The sequence below is a fragment of the Scomber scombrus genome, chromosome 14, assembly GCF_963691925.1.
Source record: "Scomber scombrus chromosome 14, fScoSco1.1, whole genome shotgun sequence".
NCBI lineage: Eukaryota > Metazoa > Chordata > Actinopteri > Scombriformes > Scombridae > Scomber > Scomber scombrus.
Genome location: NC_084983.1, coordinates 7,239,302 through 7,255,786, shown reverse-complemented (window position 1 = coordinate 7,255,786; position 16,485 = coordinate 7,239,302). Strand labels below are relative to the sequence as shown.

General features: G+C 39.7%; 1 protein-coding gene across 1 annotated transcript in view; it reads left to right on the top strand.

Annotated features, from left to right (window-relative positions):
* Window positions 1-16,485, top strand: part of specc1 (sperm antigen with calponin homology and coiled-coil domains 1) — a 62,083-nt gene that overhangs the window by 37,224 nt on the left and 8,374 nt on the right. Inside the window, exons 8-12 of the mRNA XM_062432817.1 lie at window positions 2,459-2,625; window positions 4,012-4,112; window positions 4,214-4,289; window positions 4,864-5,008; window positions 7,620-7,722. Coding sequence (XP_062288801.1) covers window positions 2,459-2,625; window positions 4,012-4,112; window positions 4,214-4,289; window positions 4,864-5,008; window positions 7,620-7,722 — 592 coding nt within the window. The remainder of the gene's footprint in view (window positions 1-2,458; window positions 2,626-4,011; window positions 4,113-4,213; window positions 4,290-4,863; window positions 5,009-7,619; window positions 7,723-16,485) is intronic.

Genomic DNA, 16,485 nt, shown 5'->3' with positions numbered 1-16,485 from the left:
CCAGACCATTTTATTCTAAACAGCACAGCATCTCAGTTGTCCTGCAAAATACAGTTACTCACTTACAACATTTAACTCACATGTCAAAATATATAACTTCAGCAAGTTCATCACTGCCACCAAAATAACATAGTCCTTTATCATTGTTTTAATCAAGGCAGTTAAGTGTCTAAGGAACTGTGTCAATATTTAAAAAAAAATTGAAAAGGGACTTTCTTTATAGAATTTCACATGCAAACATACAGTCAGTAACTAAATAATAAATTCAGTATAAATAATTATAAACTTATGGCGTACAGGCACCAGTTTCAAAAGTCTATCTACATGTTTCTCAACATTAGTGGTAAGAAACATGAGCAGTGATTATTATATATAAAATAATAATGTAACAGACAAAAAGAAAATGAAAGTACATCAAAAACAAACATCTCATTACAACAAATTCATATAAATTAAAAAAAGATGTAAATCCCCTTTAAAACCTCACAAACTGTCCAACCACTTCTATCTAGTCACACTTTTATCAAATGTTTTTATATATAATTTATATATATAATACTGGACAGTAAAAAAAAAAAAATGATGCAACCCTGACCTGTGTTCACCTCTCCCTCTGACCAACCACATCACATAAAAAGTACTTTCTCTTCCTTCCATCTGAGAGTTATACAGATCACTAGGAAAGCACTTTAATTCATTTTGATCATAGGGGCTAACATCAGTTTATCACAGAGTCATTTGAAGGTGTTTGTACTTATACATTTGACCTCAGAATGAAAGCAACAGTATATGCATTCACTGTTGTTAAAAATGAACAGTATATTTGAGAACTGAACATTGTATTTTACATTGTACATTTAGTATTTTTTCTCAGCAGATGAGAAAACCTGTAAATTTGATCTTTGGTCCTGCAGTTGGAATACAACTGAATGCAGTGTCATATATTGCCATTAGGTGGCAGTATAGAACACAAAATTACCATAAACGGGTGACATCCATGTGGACATACTGATATCATCTGCTCTGTTAATGTATATGTGTGTGTCTATTTTTTTTTTTTTTTATCATTGCTTTATTCCTTTTTAATTAATGCAGTAATTCTTGGAATTAGTTATTTCTGCCAGATAAAATAACCAGGATGGTTCTGATGTTTGTCATGCTGGCAAATTCAGAGTACTGCCAAAATTAGATGTTAGAGCTGCCACAAACACAAACAGCTGTACCTCAAAGTCAGTTTTACTCTCCTAAGATATACCAAAAGGCTGACGGTCCATGTTAACACAAAGACCAAGAAGACTGTGCTACAGGTTCCTTAAAAGGATTATTTGTCCTTTAAAGCATCACTGTCGAAGGATCAGTGGAACTCATTTTTACTCCACTTTTTATCATGTTATTGACCTGTTAGTGTAAAAATAGGGGGCGCTCAAGGCTATGATACTTCTCCTCTTTGTTGACCAGCCTTGAATCACTATGTTGAACATATTGAGATTTCTTCAACAGACTTTTTTACTGTATCTGATCTTCACATTTTGTGATGTCACTCATTTTGACAGATGTCACCTGTCAAATGGTTGATTTATTTCTTCTTTGAGCCAAACTCCCTACATAATATAGTACACCATACTGTAGTAGTATAACGGCATATGGTTTCAGGATCTCAGGTTCTACTTAAAGTCCTGTTTTTATCAGAGATATTCAATTTGTGCATTTCTATTAAAAGCCATATTGTTCTACCAGAGAAGAAGGTACTGATGCTCAAAATGTAAACATTTGGACACTGCCAAAAATACCATGTAGAAAAAGATGAGATGGTGACAGTGTGATAATTTTCTGTCTATAGCAAAGCCATTTAATGAACAATACAGTAAATGTGCTGTTAATTTATTCTGCAAAAAGAGACTTAGACAGACTTGTGAACTGGTTTTATGCCTGTGAAAGAGTACATAAGTGTATTGTAAGTCTGTTTGACTGTTGTTCATTAGTTAAATGAATAAATGAAATTACACCAGTACGGCTTGTTGTGGTTTTGTATCTCCGCCAGTGTATACTCTGTGGAGGCGAGTCGAGTGCAATGTTTAAGAAATTCCTCATCGATTACTGATAAAGACTCCAAATCTCTCACTTCTTGGTTCAGAGTCCAATGTTCACCAGGGGCGACGTGTTGAAAGTGTCCTAATGTTTTGACTGCTTAGATTTTGTGTTCCCAGTTTAGACCTGGCTATCTGCAAATGATCACCTGTTATTGACAGATCTTTAGTTCAAACTATGATCACATGATCTTGTCAATACACTGAGCACCTTAACTTAGACCGTTGATTCTTGTACTCAGCAGGTAACCTGATAAAAGATAAGTGAGTCCAGTTGACAAATTCACATGGTTTCTTGTCAGATTCTCGTCTCCTCGGTCTGTGTATTGTACGTGTCTCTACACAGCAACTCTGTTCATTGTGTCTGTCAGGTCCCAAGGTGAAGAGGGGAAAGTGTCCGACTCCGATAACAGCCGTCACTGGTGTGGCATCTCCATGATCCCGACCACACCCATTGATGGAGCCAGCGGAGATGCCGACTTAGAGCCAGGAGCTACTGTCAAATCCCTGATTAAGTCCTTTGATACTGTTGGACAGAGTGAGCACCGAGCATCTCAACACACTGACACACACACATATACACACTGAGAAGGAATCCCACTACAGCAGTGTGACTGTAGAGGACAACAGCTGGTGAGATATCCAGTGTGAATATCTGTCATTTCTCCTCAGCAGAGTTATGTGCAGTTGTGTGGGACTGTGTGGTCTGAGCTGACCCCAGGCACATTGGATGTTTTGTTTGTTTTTTTTTCCCCCTGTGTTTGTCAGTAGACTCACTTCCGACCTGTGCAAAACTGATGTGTTGGATAAAACTGTGACTGATGAGGAGACATGTTCCTTTAATAGCTTTAGTCACAGCAACACTGTGGAAAAATGTTTGTTCCTCTCGCATTCTTCGAAAAACTGTTTCAGCAACACCAGCTTGTATAATTTTACAATTCTATGCTAAAACCTCAACAGTAACATGAGGCCAAATTCTGCAGTGTGTCCACACAGTCATTTAAAAGTTGATGTGAAACTTATGAGGCTTCAGCAGTCTGAGTTAGTCACATCAAGTGGATATCTGACACATTTAATGTATTTTTAGCATCAAATCCCTCTTTGTGTTTCTCGGACACGGTTTCCCTGTTGAGCTGTGGTGGAAGTATAGTTACTAAAAGTGGCACTTTGGCACTAAAAATACTTTAATGTTGAAAGATATCCACTTGATTTGACTCATTTGGATGACTGAAGCTTCATATTAGCTTCAACTTTTAAATAAATGTTTGCACAGAAGGAGGACTGTGGATTTTGTCCTTCATCACGTACATTGTAATTACATTATGAAGGGATCTTCTAATGGTCAGTATGAACAAGAGGAATGATTACAGCTATGAAAACGTGTCAGACAGACAAACTTGTCAAGACAGACTTGAAAAATTGTCAGTTCGTCCTTTAACACTAGAAGTTCAATAAATAAAATACACTACACTCATTAAAATTACAAATATTACAAAACTCTAACATTGACTAAGAAAATAAATGCCAACTGAGGATACTTGACAGTTTTTTATACTTGATGCTACATATTTCAGTATTTATAGCTCTGTCTTTACTGTCAGCCTAACATTTCACAAATATTTGTCTCTACCAGGTTTTACAGGATAGTGCTACTGTTCCTTCTTTGCCTATTTTTATGGTTTGTTTTATCTTGGGCTAGACTGAAGGCACAATGGGAGTCATTCTTTCTGTTCTCCATATGCCACTGTGGAAAGCTGCTTTAATTATGTTTTCCTGGAACAGTGTCCTTTTTCTGTAGAGTTTCTCTGTAGAGTCATTACTTACACTAATAACGCTGAAGTATTGGAATCAATGTGATAATGATTTACTAATATTAAAAAAATGTTGAAACAGTTATCCATGTTTATATTTTTGGGTATTTCAGATGGACCGGCTCACACAGTTCAGATGCACTCCTCACCAAGAAGCCCGCTGAGTGGGATCCCTGTACGCACCGCACCGGCTGCTGCTGTCTCCCCTATCCAGGTTCACCTGAGGATATTTTACATATACACATGAAAAATACTTCCTATAAGTGAATAATTATGTGTGACCGCTGTTCTGTTCTGTTCTGTTTTATGTTTTAGAGACAGTCATACATAAAGCCCCTATCAAAGACTTTGGAAAAAAGGATCAATCATGGAGAATTCTCTCATCATCACGGTATGTACACAGATGTACTTCAGATGGTAGCTGTCGTGGTTGATTTACATCCATATTTATATTTATTTCATATTCAAGTTAGCTGTCATAAAGTCATTGCACACTGCTTTCAGGAATACTGACTGCCAGCCAAAGTGTCATTATGAGTCAGTGATTATAGAAATGAGCAATACTTTAATGTCAGATGTTATTAATCTACAATGAAAGTAAAATGAAAAGGAACTAAGATATGTAAACATCCGACTACTGTTGTTTCTGTGGGTAGTTTTATGACTTTGGTCTAAGACAGCTGAGACCATAAATGTGGTTCACAGCTCCTCCCTGGGTTACTTGGCTGAGACACATAAAGTAACACATAAGCACTGAATAGAAATGGTTCTGAATGCACTGAGCTGTTTCAATAAAATCAGCCTTTTATGAAGCAGATTTAGGATTTATCTGATCCATTTTCTAGTTATGTGTTTGTACAGACAGGCATTGTCAATTTTGTTATTTTGAAATAAAAAATTATCTGTCTGTTTTTGACTCATTCCTCAAATCCTCTCTCTCTCTCTTTCCTGCTTTGATCCCTCAGATAAATTGTCAAGTTGCGGGGAAGACATGAAACCTACCAGCCTCATGAGGAAGAGCCCTTCCTTAGAGTCTGTAATCAAAACTCCCGCCTCCCTCGGCGGCCGCACAGCATCCTTCAGCTACAACCGAGCCAACAGCAAACTCAGGTGTGCTTTCCCAGAGGCTTCTGTCTTATCAGGCTGTGGGATAACTCCACCTGTTTAGCTCTGAGGGTTTCCTTGAAACCACTGATATAATGTGACCCACCTCCTTCACTTTGGAAACAGTAAAACATTTTTTTCCTTTAGTTGGAGGATAGTAAACATCAGTTTATATAATGACATGCATGAAACCAGGTTTGTTCAGTTAGTTTGTAGTTTTATCCCATGTTTTATGTTTTTATATTTTTAATTCAAACATGCTCTGACCAACAACACTGCAACAAATCAGACATTAACAAGTATTTATTCTTATATTCACCTTGTTTCTGAAAATGTGAAAAAAAACAAAAAAAAACATTCAGAATAGGGTAAAAAATGTGTTAATACTTTGCAGCAGAAGAATAATGATTTAGGGAAAATACAGTTTTGTTTCTGAATTTTTACAAAGTAGAAGTTCCCCTTTAAGATTCTCGCTAACAGGTTCTGTGAAATTCAGTGTTCAATACTTAAATTCCAGCTGAGAGACTTTTGAGGTTCACAACTCAACAGCCACAACCACATGTGTATATGTTGCTGGTATGACACATGTGACCTTACTTTAACACAGTTTAACACAGTGCTCGCTTATCAGAGAGGGAAGAGATGTTAAACAAACATAGTTTGATCAATTCACTGCTGGCACAGCTGGCACTTCCTAATACAGACTGTTCTTCTCTGCGTCCAAAAACATTGTAGCACTATGTTCAGTTAAACTCATCTGCATCTGGGAACATCTATGGAAGATTACTCAGTGTTTAAGTTAACATTTACATTTCACAGTGTTTGAGTTTTGGCAATAATCCAGTGTTGTCACAGTGAAACTTTGGGCATTGTACTGGACAACACCCTCCGCTTCAACCAGCATGCTGTTGATACAAATAAAAATCACCCTCTATGATCTGGAAATTCAAAAAACCTGTCTGTCCAGCCTCACCTCTCTTCCTCCTCTTTCCGCTATTCATCTTTTCGATTTACATAAGTGCTACATTCAAAAGTCTCACACACACAGAGTCAAAAAGATCATTTGTACTGTATTCTTTCACTCAGTTTACCTAATCTTTTCACAGCATCTGCCTATCTGTTATTAATGTAAATGTAGTTAACTGCATTATATACCTTCCTGCAGACCTTCTTCCTCAAACAGTAGCAGTCCATTACCGTGTTTGGTATGGTATTAGGGTGGTGATAAAGCTGCTATATCACTGCTGATAGAAGCATGCATATGCACAGTACATTGTGCCTCTGCAACGTTTGTTTTGACAGGATCTTGTTGCCTCTGGCTTTGCGGTGCCTCAAACTGGAGAAATAATGAATTTTACAGCAGAGCTGCTATGACGTGTGAAATGTTTACCGTGCTCAGAGCAATGACCGTGTCTCATAGTCTTCCCATGGCCTCAGATCAAGCACTGGCCCCCAGGGATTAGACCTTCTGAACAATACTGCAGATGGGCATTTAACCAATCACTTGTCATTTCTCCATGTGTCTCACTGCAGTGTAAACATGTAAACATTAGAGCATCAGCCTGTAGACCTAGAACAAGAAAATTAATACAGAGACAAATAAAAACTGTGTTGAAGCACTTAAACTATAAGCCAGACCTATCAGGCTGAACTATATATAGCTGCTCCACTCCAAAGTAATCTTGAGCCAACTCTAAACTCTTATACAAATAAACCATTGTAGTAATAATAAAAGATTCAACACCAGAGTCCCCTCTGATAATAGAAATCTTAGAATATCATGACATTCTGGGAGGTACATAAAAAATAGGGAACATTTGGAAATTGCGAAAACTATTACAGGAAAGTAAAGAATTGCCAAAGAACTGTACAAATGGATCATTTTTTAATACTTGAAAGCATTTTCAGTTTCTCCATTATAGCACATGTTATGTAGGCCATTAAACCATTTCCTTTTGTCATTATGTGTCTATGCCTTTAAGGTTTTAAGCTATAGAGTTAATGTTAGTGCTACCTGTAGCCTATTCTGTATGAAATATTTGCACTGCACATGAATGCATTCATTAGTTTGCTCAATTGTCTCATTATCATAATTTGTACAGTTTAACACTATGTTGCTTTGTCAGCTGATCAGATGCTTCTTGCACAATTTTCTTTTAACATTAATCATAATATATGATGGTTTTTAGCTGCTGAACTTCCTTTTTTTTTTTTTTTTTAGGTAGTTTTAGGTCGCTGAAGCAATCTCCTGAGAAATGTAGAAAGAATTGTATTATTTTACTTTACAGGCATGTAGAAATGATTTCTTAAAAGGATTTTCATCAGGGAAAAATGCTTACTTAAATTGAACACAATCCTAATCTGCTGAAATATTTTTGGCATCCAGAAATAACTACATAACTGAAGTATTATATTTGGCTTGACATCTGTATGTCACTGTCTAAATATTTATGAAGCTTATTTCATGTGCATGTGTGTTTAACTGTGGATGTGAACAGAACAGTTTTGCAAGGGAATCAAACTCTAACACTTATCGTTCTGGGTCTCTCTCTCTCTCTCTCTCTCTCTCTCTCTCCCTCTCCCTCTGTGATTGCGGTTTATATTTCCCTGATGACAGTGTGGAAAGAAAGGACCCTTTGGCTGCACTGGCGCGGGAGTATGGAGGATCTAAGAGAAACGCTTTACTGAAGTGGTGCCAGAAGAAAACAGAGGGCTATCCGGTAGGGATCACAGGCCAGAGACCTCTCTCACATACAAGTCAGGCTCCGTTCACTTTCACACCCTGCTTTTCTCTGCATCTCCGTCTGGCAAATTGATCTTAGTCTCACACTTTTCCAGTGTTTTTTCAGGTTTTCATTTAAAAGTGAGATTACACCCCCTCACGCCCCCCCTTCATATTGCATGGATGCAGTATGGTTCTGCGTACGCCCTCAGGCAGTTATTGTATTGTTTCCGGCCTTCACAGAGGTGTTACACAGTTATGGCACATTACTGTGTTTGCAGACAGACCATTCACCCACCTGTCATCTCGTTATGGATATGAAGTCTCTGTGGCACAGATGTAATGGAAACATTGAAGCAAAGCGCTCATTGTTACAGATACACTGGATTCATGCATTTGTGTTTTATATAGCCCTCCTTGTTTTTTTTTGCATGTCCCTGTGTTTATGCATTGTTATTGTGGTGTGTTCCCATCTGTGTTCTCCGTGTCCATGGAGCCAAGTGCTGACAATCACCTGGCTTAGCCACCTCCCTAATACCCAGTTTAAGGAGCCCATTAAACCCAGTAAGATTAAAGATTTGCCTATGTAATCATCATGTTTGTGTGCCAGCATGCCAGCTAGCTAACGCTAAAACTCTTAGCACCAGGGAGATTGAAGATTTATCATAATTTTGAACACGTAATTGACTCTGTTCCCGTCCTGTTTAGGGTCAGTATAATAGCGTGTAGCTCTGGCGTGACCAAGTATGACGGCACAGGTGATGATAACTGCTAAAAATAGGCAGAGCTTTCCCAGTGATAAATGGTCTGAACAATTGGATGAGTTGTTAGATCAATAGTCTGAATTTCATACACAGCTCATTGAACTTTGAGTCACCCTTCTGTCCCCTGAGGGTCGTACGTGTGATGGTCACACGGTGACGTGTGTTGGTAAAACACACAGCTGATCCTCTGTGATGGAAACATCTGACCAGATGAGATAAAACTGCTGGTGACCAACAGACAGTCTGATTGTCTGTCTGATAAGATGCTGTACCTATATACAGTTTACCTGTATACGAAATGCTACAACCACATGAAACTCGAGACACTTGTTAACAAACTGAGCTAAGTATGTAGATAGACAAAAGCATTCAACAAAAAAGCATTACACAAATGTAAGTATATAAAACTAGAAAAGACTAAACAAAGTCAGCTGGTGGGATGTTTACACTCCTGTCTGCTGTGTTCTGGGTGAGAGCAGCTAAAGATCTTAAATTTAAATGAGCTTCTGTCAAATAGTAACTAGACTTGCAAATCTCAGTTCAGTGCAGGACAGTTGGGTCCAGCAACTTGAAACCTTTAATGGAGCCTCATTCCCATTGGTCTGGATTTAACTATGGAACCTATGATCCGCTCTCACAAAGGGATTAGCAGCACAGTGTGATTATTTGCAAGTATCAGGAATGCAGTAAGAAGATTTGGCTACTCGGAGTGTTTCAGTCTGTGGCATAATCAGCCCCCTCCTGGAGTAACTGTTCTTGATTCGAGCTGTGATCCTTCGTGTTTGTGCATTTCCTCCATGTGCGCCATGTGCCTGACTTGTAATTGGATTCGTTTACAGACTATTAGGCAGTTAACCTTTTAATGTCTATTTTTAGAACAAACGGCTGCCCTATACTGTATTGTATTTATAGTCTTTCCTCATGATGCACATCTGTTTACATATATGATCAGATTAATATGTTTTCCCATGTTCCACAAACGTGTTCAGGATCAACATGTTTTGTCTGTCTAAAGGGAATAAAGACAACAGTGCTTTTATAGACCTTTTTAGTAGACCGAGTTTCCTATGAACTTCTTAACAAAACATTTAAGACAATAAACATACTGTACAAATTGTGAGGTACATTATAGTGTCATCATGTAGTGTAGAGTAGTCATCTGCATCAGGCACAAAGGAGAAGATCAAGAGAAGAAGATGAGACATTTATACTTTGAGACATCCAACATGTAGATTGAGCAAAAAGTTCTTCAATTCCACTTCCGAACGATTTCCCATATATTTTGTACACAGACAAAATATTGAGAGCGGCTGTTATATTCTTCTTGAGCTTTTCCTTCGCTGAGTTGAATTCCATCACCTTCCACAGGGATTTGCTGTTTCTGAGGATATGGACCGTATGTGGCGTTGTAGTGTTCGTGCCTCGGTTACAGTAAGTGGAGCCCGGGTGAGTTCTCGGTAGCAGGACATATGCGACCACTGGCTTCATTTCGAGCGGAGGGAAAAGGTTACTGTCAGAGGACATGTTGAGCTTCATATGCCTGGTGAAAGGTCAGGTTGTTACAGAGTCATGGGGCCTCTGTCCACACCGAAGGCACCAATTACAGGCCTAATGCCCAGAAAGACTGTCTGATCTGTCACACAGTTTGTCGTTGTAGGACGGCAAAGGCACAGAGACCTCGACCGTCGCGCGAAAGATTTCTTTCTCTCTTTCTGTGGTGCTTGTGTGTGTTGATAAAGGTTAGTGAGGTTAAGTCTTATCATTACATCCACATGCTCTTTGCGGCCCCTCTCCTTTCTGCTGCGGACGAAGGTTCAAACAGGTAATAACTTAATAATTGGCTCTTTAGTGTAGAGTCACCATGCTCAGCCTCTTCTGGAAGCATAATTAATGTTCACTTTGAAGAGGCAGCTTTGACCATCGCTGTTCTCTCTTCTAAACGGGGCAGTCAGGAAACAAGCCCTTATATCATTTTCATCTGCAGAGCCAGAAAAGCTGTTGTGTGAGACGAGAACAAAGCCGATGGGAGGGTCAGCCCCGTGCCAGTTGTTATTACAGTCCTATTGTGGGCGAGCCTTGCAGTCAAACAGCAGCCTAATTAAAGTGAAACAGAAAACGAGGCCATTGTAAGCCTGCTGGAAGATCATTTGATGTTTAGGTGGAAATAGCCGCCGAGGATATAGTAAATCTGTGTGATTATAGCCGTACACAAAGCCCCATGTCACACTTAGCCTATCAATAAAGGAACGAGAGACCTGCGTGTCTGTGATTATCACAAGAGGAGAGTGAAATGAGAGCAGAGTGGAGGTTGTGGTGTGCTAATACAACTAGAATGAAAAGTTTACTAATTCAATTAAAGTCTGGCTTAAAATATTTGATAGGTCATCCAGCTCATTGTCCTGTATGTTAGTGAAGTATGGAATCCATTCAGTCATCGTAGCAATACCAACAAAACTTTACATCAGGGTTCGTACGACTCCTTAAATTAGAATGCCTTAAAAAAATGTTATTTGAATCTTATAGGTCTTAAATTCTGAGGTGATGCCTATTTGCATGAGAAATATACCTCCACACAGGATTCACTTATTTAAATATGGCTTGGTCTTCTGTAATGACTTTTTGTGATATTTGTTCGACAGTCCATCGCATGCAGTTCATTTATTGCGGTGTTACATATGATTATTATATGGAAATACAAAAATATCCAGAAAAATGTCCCTATTAATATCATCAAATTGATTTCAAACATGAAGCTCAGCCCTAATGTGCATTCGTTTGGCTGTGGAAAGAGTATTAAGTCTTCTCTGTCAAGGTCTTAAAGTCTTAAAAAACATTCAATTTGATTTCAGAAAGTGTGCAGCAACCCTGCACATGCAGAATTCTGCAGATACATTTCACACATACAAACAAAAACACCAACAAATGCATGTAGAGCAGAATTAGGCAGATACCCACTGACTCGGATTGTTTTTTTTAATCAGCTTAAATCTAGTCTCCCTTGTACCCCTTCATTCCAAAACCCTCCAAACCCACGCTGGTGCTGGGTGCAGACACACTCTGACCGATCTCACGCCAACACTGCTTTCCAAGCACAAATCAGAGTCAACCAAATTATAACACAATGTAAAAAAAACCCTATCTTGAACACTATACTAATATATACTAACACCAAAGTAGATTTGAATGTACTCTGGCCCTATAAAGAGATCATGAATTGGCAAAATGTCTCTACTATCAGAGACAGAAAACACAGACAGATGTAATCCAAGTACAGACTCCATGACTGAAAACTGGCAGTCAGAAAAAGAGTGACAGTAATCATGGCAAACAGAAGAAAACAGAATATGTGGTCACTGTGCGGCAGGTGACGTCAATACAGATGCACTTCCTCTTGCAGTGCAAAAAATGTAATGAAATAAGGAACATTTACTTTAACTAGTTAAACTCTCTTTTGATTTCAAAGGGCTTAGTGGCCTCTCAAAATTAAAAACACTCCCAGGAGAAGGAGATGGGGTCTTTCTTGCTGTTCGAATTGAACTCTAACATTGAAATGATTGTGTCATGCCAGGTTACGCTTGGCTCTACAAATGGAAGCTCTTGTTTATTCAATGCATGAAGAATAGAATGAAAAAAACCATGATGAAAGCCGTAAACATTGCCTACGTGTATTAAATCATGCATTAGGTCCCAGTTACCATGGCCTACGTGTCTTTAATCATGTATTAGGTGTCGCCACAGGTGTGAGTCTACTTATGTGTGGATGTGTGTGTAGGTGTGTACATGTTGTCTGCCTTATGGACCTGGTCTCTGGACAGACTGTGACAGCAAACTCAACTAGACAAAGAAAAGGAAAACGTGGCAAATGACATCCATTTAAACACTCACACAGGAGTAGGTTTGCAGTGCTATCACCATGGAGAAGAGCCACTGATCCCCTCAAGGGAAGAAAGTGGTGTGTTTACTCACCAGCTGCCTTCATAGCCCAGTAATGCAGAGGTGCTTAGAGCAGTTCAATACTTGACCTGTGTCCTCAGCACAGGATGAGATGTGAGCCCAGACACACTCCTTCACACCTCAAATGTCAGATTCTGGGAAGCACAGATCGATTAGTTAAGACCTTATGCTGGCTCTGATTGACTCTGCCCTGTGGGAAAGACTAAGGGGGCCTCTCACAGGAAATTAGTATTCATGAGGGACTTTGTGCACGTGCATAAGAACATGTCTGGATCGTTTTTGTTTTTGTCTCTTCCATGGAAGTTGTAATTATTTGAATCTCTATCTATAAATGAATTGACACTGTTTGAATGGACTAGGAGGAGTTGCTTTCACAAAGCGAGCTGGACCATGTTCATGTGTAGTTTTGAAGCTTTTTAAGTGTAATTGTAAAAAAAAAAGAAAAAAAGAAATTGTCCTCTCGTATTTAAGAGCATAATTGATAATTGTAGAGTCTTCTTACAGTGGTTCAATTTTAACAAAAGTATCCGCTATATCACTACTGATCAGTCATTCTCAGTGAGGTAAAGGCTTTCTTGAGCAGCTGGTCTGGTGGTGGCCTGTTGGAAAACACGCTAGCCTCCGTCTGTATATTTATCAGGCTCTTTGATGTCTTAATTTAGAAGAGCTCCGGACACTTTTAAAGCTTTTTTTTTCCCTCAATTAACCATAGAAGCCAAACAACAATAAATGCTGTATTTGTTCAAAATGGGAACAATGAGCAAAGGATCAGAACATTAGACTCAGCTGGGTCTGACAGAGCACAGCTCATCCGGCCCCGTCTGGGAAACTCTCTCTCACACACACACATACACATACACACTCACACAAAGCCATTGAAGAGACAGGAATGGACCCCCAGGCGAGGGAGGAATGGAGGTCTGATATCGAGGAGGGGGAGAGGGTTGAAGTTCAAAGAGTAGCCGTTACTGTAAGTTCTAATAATGAAGGATTAACAGTAATAGTGGTATGAGTGACATTATCAGTGTAAGAAAACATAGTAGAGGGTTAACCGAAAGTGTCCGAAATATCTTGTCTATTTATCTAATGCTCAATAATCATAACTACTAAACCATTATCATAGTATGTAGGCCAGTTGAGTAAAAATCCTTGAGGTTGTCTGAGCTTAAGTGCAAAAAAAACCCACAAAAAAACATGCATACTGAGCAGTCCTTGACACCTGGTAGTGGTTATTTAAGTCACTCCACTAGTCTGAGAGGTACAGTTAAATATTCTCAGTGTAACAATAGAAGGAAGTGCTGCGCTGTCTAATTAAAGGAACACAGTGACATTTTCAGAAATATGCTTGTTTGCAGTCTTTTTCAGAATCAGATGAGAATGTTGAGATGTTAAATTCAGCGAGAGGTCCAGGATGTGTTGAGACCAGCTCAGCTAAACCAATGGAGGCAGGGCCACATTAAGTGAGTTTTAAAAAGAAATTTAAAATAAAAGCCAGTTTTAAAAGCAATACAGTCGTATTCAAAGATTCACAGTGATGAAACGAGGACATATTGAGCCCAAACATCATCTTATTATTCATCAGATGGATGAACATTCTTAATCCAGGGCTATCAGAAAGCATCAGTCCAGGTGACCTGTGTAGTTCTGTGTCCTCTTTAACCCGCGCCACCCTCCCCACTCTTTCATCTGGTCCCGTGTACAGATTGGGTCCATTAAACCGTATGTAGCAGCTCCACCAGCTCTGTGACCTTCCCTCGTTGCCCTGTCTTTATCTTCATGGTCCCGCCTGCCTGGGCTTTCAGCCTGTCAGTGCTCATGACAATGATTCATTGCAAGGTCTATTAGGTTGTTCTCCCTGCGCGCCTGTCTCTGCCGTTCTTCGCTTCTCCATTTCAGACTTTCTTTTCTCCTTTTTTGTTTCTTTCTCTTTTATTTTTATTTTTCTTTCTTTCTCACATGTCATCCTCAGTTGTTTTTTTTTCTTGTTGCCCCACTCATTCAATCCCAGTGAGGCAGAGAGATCCTCTGACAGGAAATATAGTGAGCTCATCAGTCAGACGACTCTCTCAGGCTTGATGTCTCCTGCTTTCACCCTTTAGACTAATGGATTTTTAACAAACCGTGTGTGTGTGTGTGTGTGTGTGTGTCACAGTTATCCTCCACCGTTCCCTGCCTGCTGTGTGTTGCATTGTGTTTTTGTGTAGTGTTTTGACAATCCTCATCTGTCAGCCACAGCTCAATATTGCAAAATGGCACATTGACGTCTGGGTGTCAACGTGTGATGAAGACACGACAGCAGAGAGGCTTTACTCCATTCTGCTGGACTTGTCACCGGTTCAGTAGCATTTACACACAGCTGCAGAAAGCACACACTTTCCTTGTATTGCTGCACACATTGTACCACAATCTGTGGTATTTAGTGCCTGGCTACGGTCCAGCTCATCTGTGAATACCATTTCAAAATGGTTTTAGAAAAATGTCATCCAGGCAGGATGTGGCATGTCCTTGGTCTTTAATGCAGGAGTTACTCCAGAGGATGAGGTCACAGGCAGGGCTGAAATGATTGGTCAGGTGGCAGAAAAATTGTCCTCAACAATTGATTGCCTTTGCTTTTTACATAATTATATAAGGAACAAGTTTTGGACTCTTAGTTGGACAAAACAAGTTTGAAATTTGAACAGTTCAGGCTATGGGAAATTGTGATGGGCATTTTCAAAAAACAGATAATAAATAATTGTTAGATGTAGTCAAATGTTTTGTGAACTAAAAACAAAAGTAAAAACATTATATTAACATAAAATAGACAGTTATCACACCAGGTTTTCCACTTCTGGCAGTTTCTACAGTAGATGCAAATATTTTAGCCTGTGTATTGTTACATCATGAAGAGCATTCATATAGGCGGTCCAGTTTTATTCAAAGTGTGCACCATTAAAAAGGCAGACAATGAAATGAATGCTGCAGTGAGGGGCCATTCTAGTCTATCGAAGAACAGCTCTGTGTGTGTGTGTGTGTGTGTGTGTGTGTGTGTGTGTGTGTGTGTGTGTGTGTGTGTGTGTGTGTGTGTGTGTGTGTGTGTGTGTGTGTGTGTGTGTGTGTGTGTGTGTGTGTGTGTGTGTGTGTGTGTGTGTGTGTGTGTGTGTGTAGGTGTGTAGTTTGTTGCCTGCTTTAAATGTTATTTTCATTCACCCTTAATTTAACTATTGATGCTATCATAGATCATATCTGCTGCTGCTTGGAGGCGGGCCAAAGCAAATATTCTCAGATTAACTTGACGTTCTCTCTCTTTTCTTTTTTCCTCTCTGTTCAGTCCTTTCTTTGTAACAATCCCCAGCTTCTCTCTCATACTCTCTTTCTCTGAGCCCTAAAAAGCGACGGCTCTGCCTTTTGTGCCGAGCGAGACGCTTCCTGTCGCTTGATGCTGTGTTTGCTTTTCTGAGCCGGCTCCCAGAGAGCTGTTGTTGTCCGCTGCTGTTTTAGCATTCATGCCTCTCCCTCTTTTCCTACCCTGAACGACCCCCAACCCCCCCGCCCCCTCCTCCTCCTCTTTCTCTCCCACCCTGAACTCCAACATACCTACCGGTCCTGGCCTGGATTAGGACATGTGCTCTCCTCAGACTATCCCAACACCCAGACACACACACACTCACTCACTCTCTCTCTCCAACACACATCATACACAAACTGCCCTCTGCAACCCCTCTTATCAGCATATTAGTCATTGTCTCTCTTGGTCTTGGGATTCTCTGGGTTCTGATTAACTGATCGCTCCCTCTGTGTGTGTGTGTGTGTGTGTGTGTGTGTGTGTGTGTGTGTGTGTGTGTGTGTGTGTGTGTGTGTGTGTGTGTGTGTGTGTGTGTGTGTGTGTGTGTGTGTGTGTGTGTGTGTGTGTGTGTGTGTGTGTGTGTGTGTGTGTGTGTGTGTGTGTGTGTGTGTGGTAATGTGCACATACATCACACACACTCAGTGCTACTGCATTAATTAAAGAGGATGGTCTAGACCTGCTCTATGTGAAAAGTGCCCTGAGATAACTTGCTGTGATT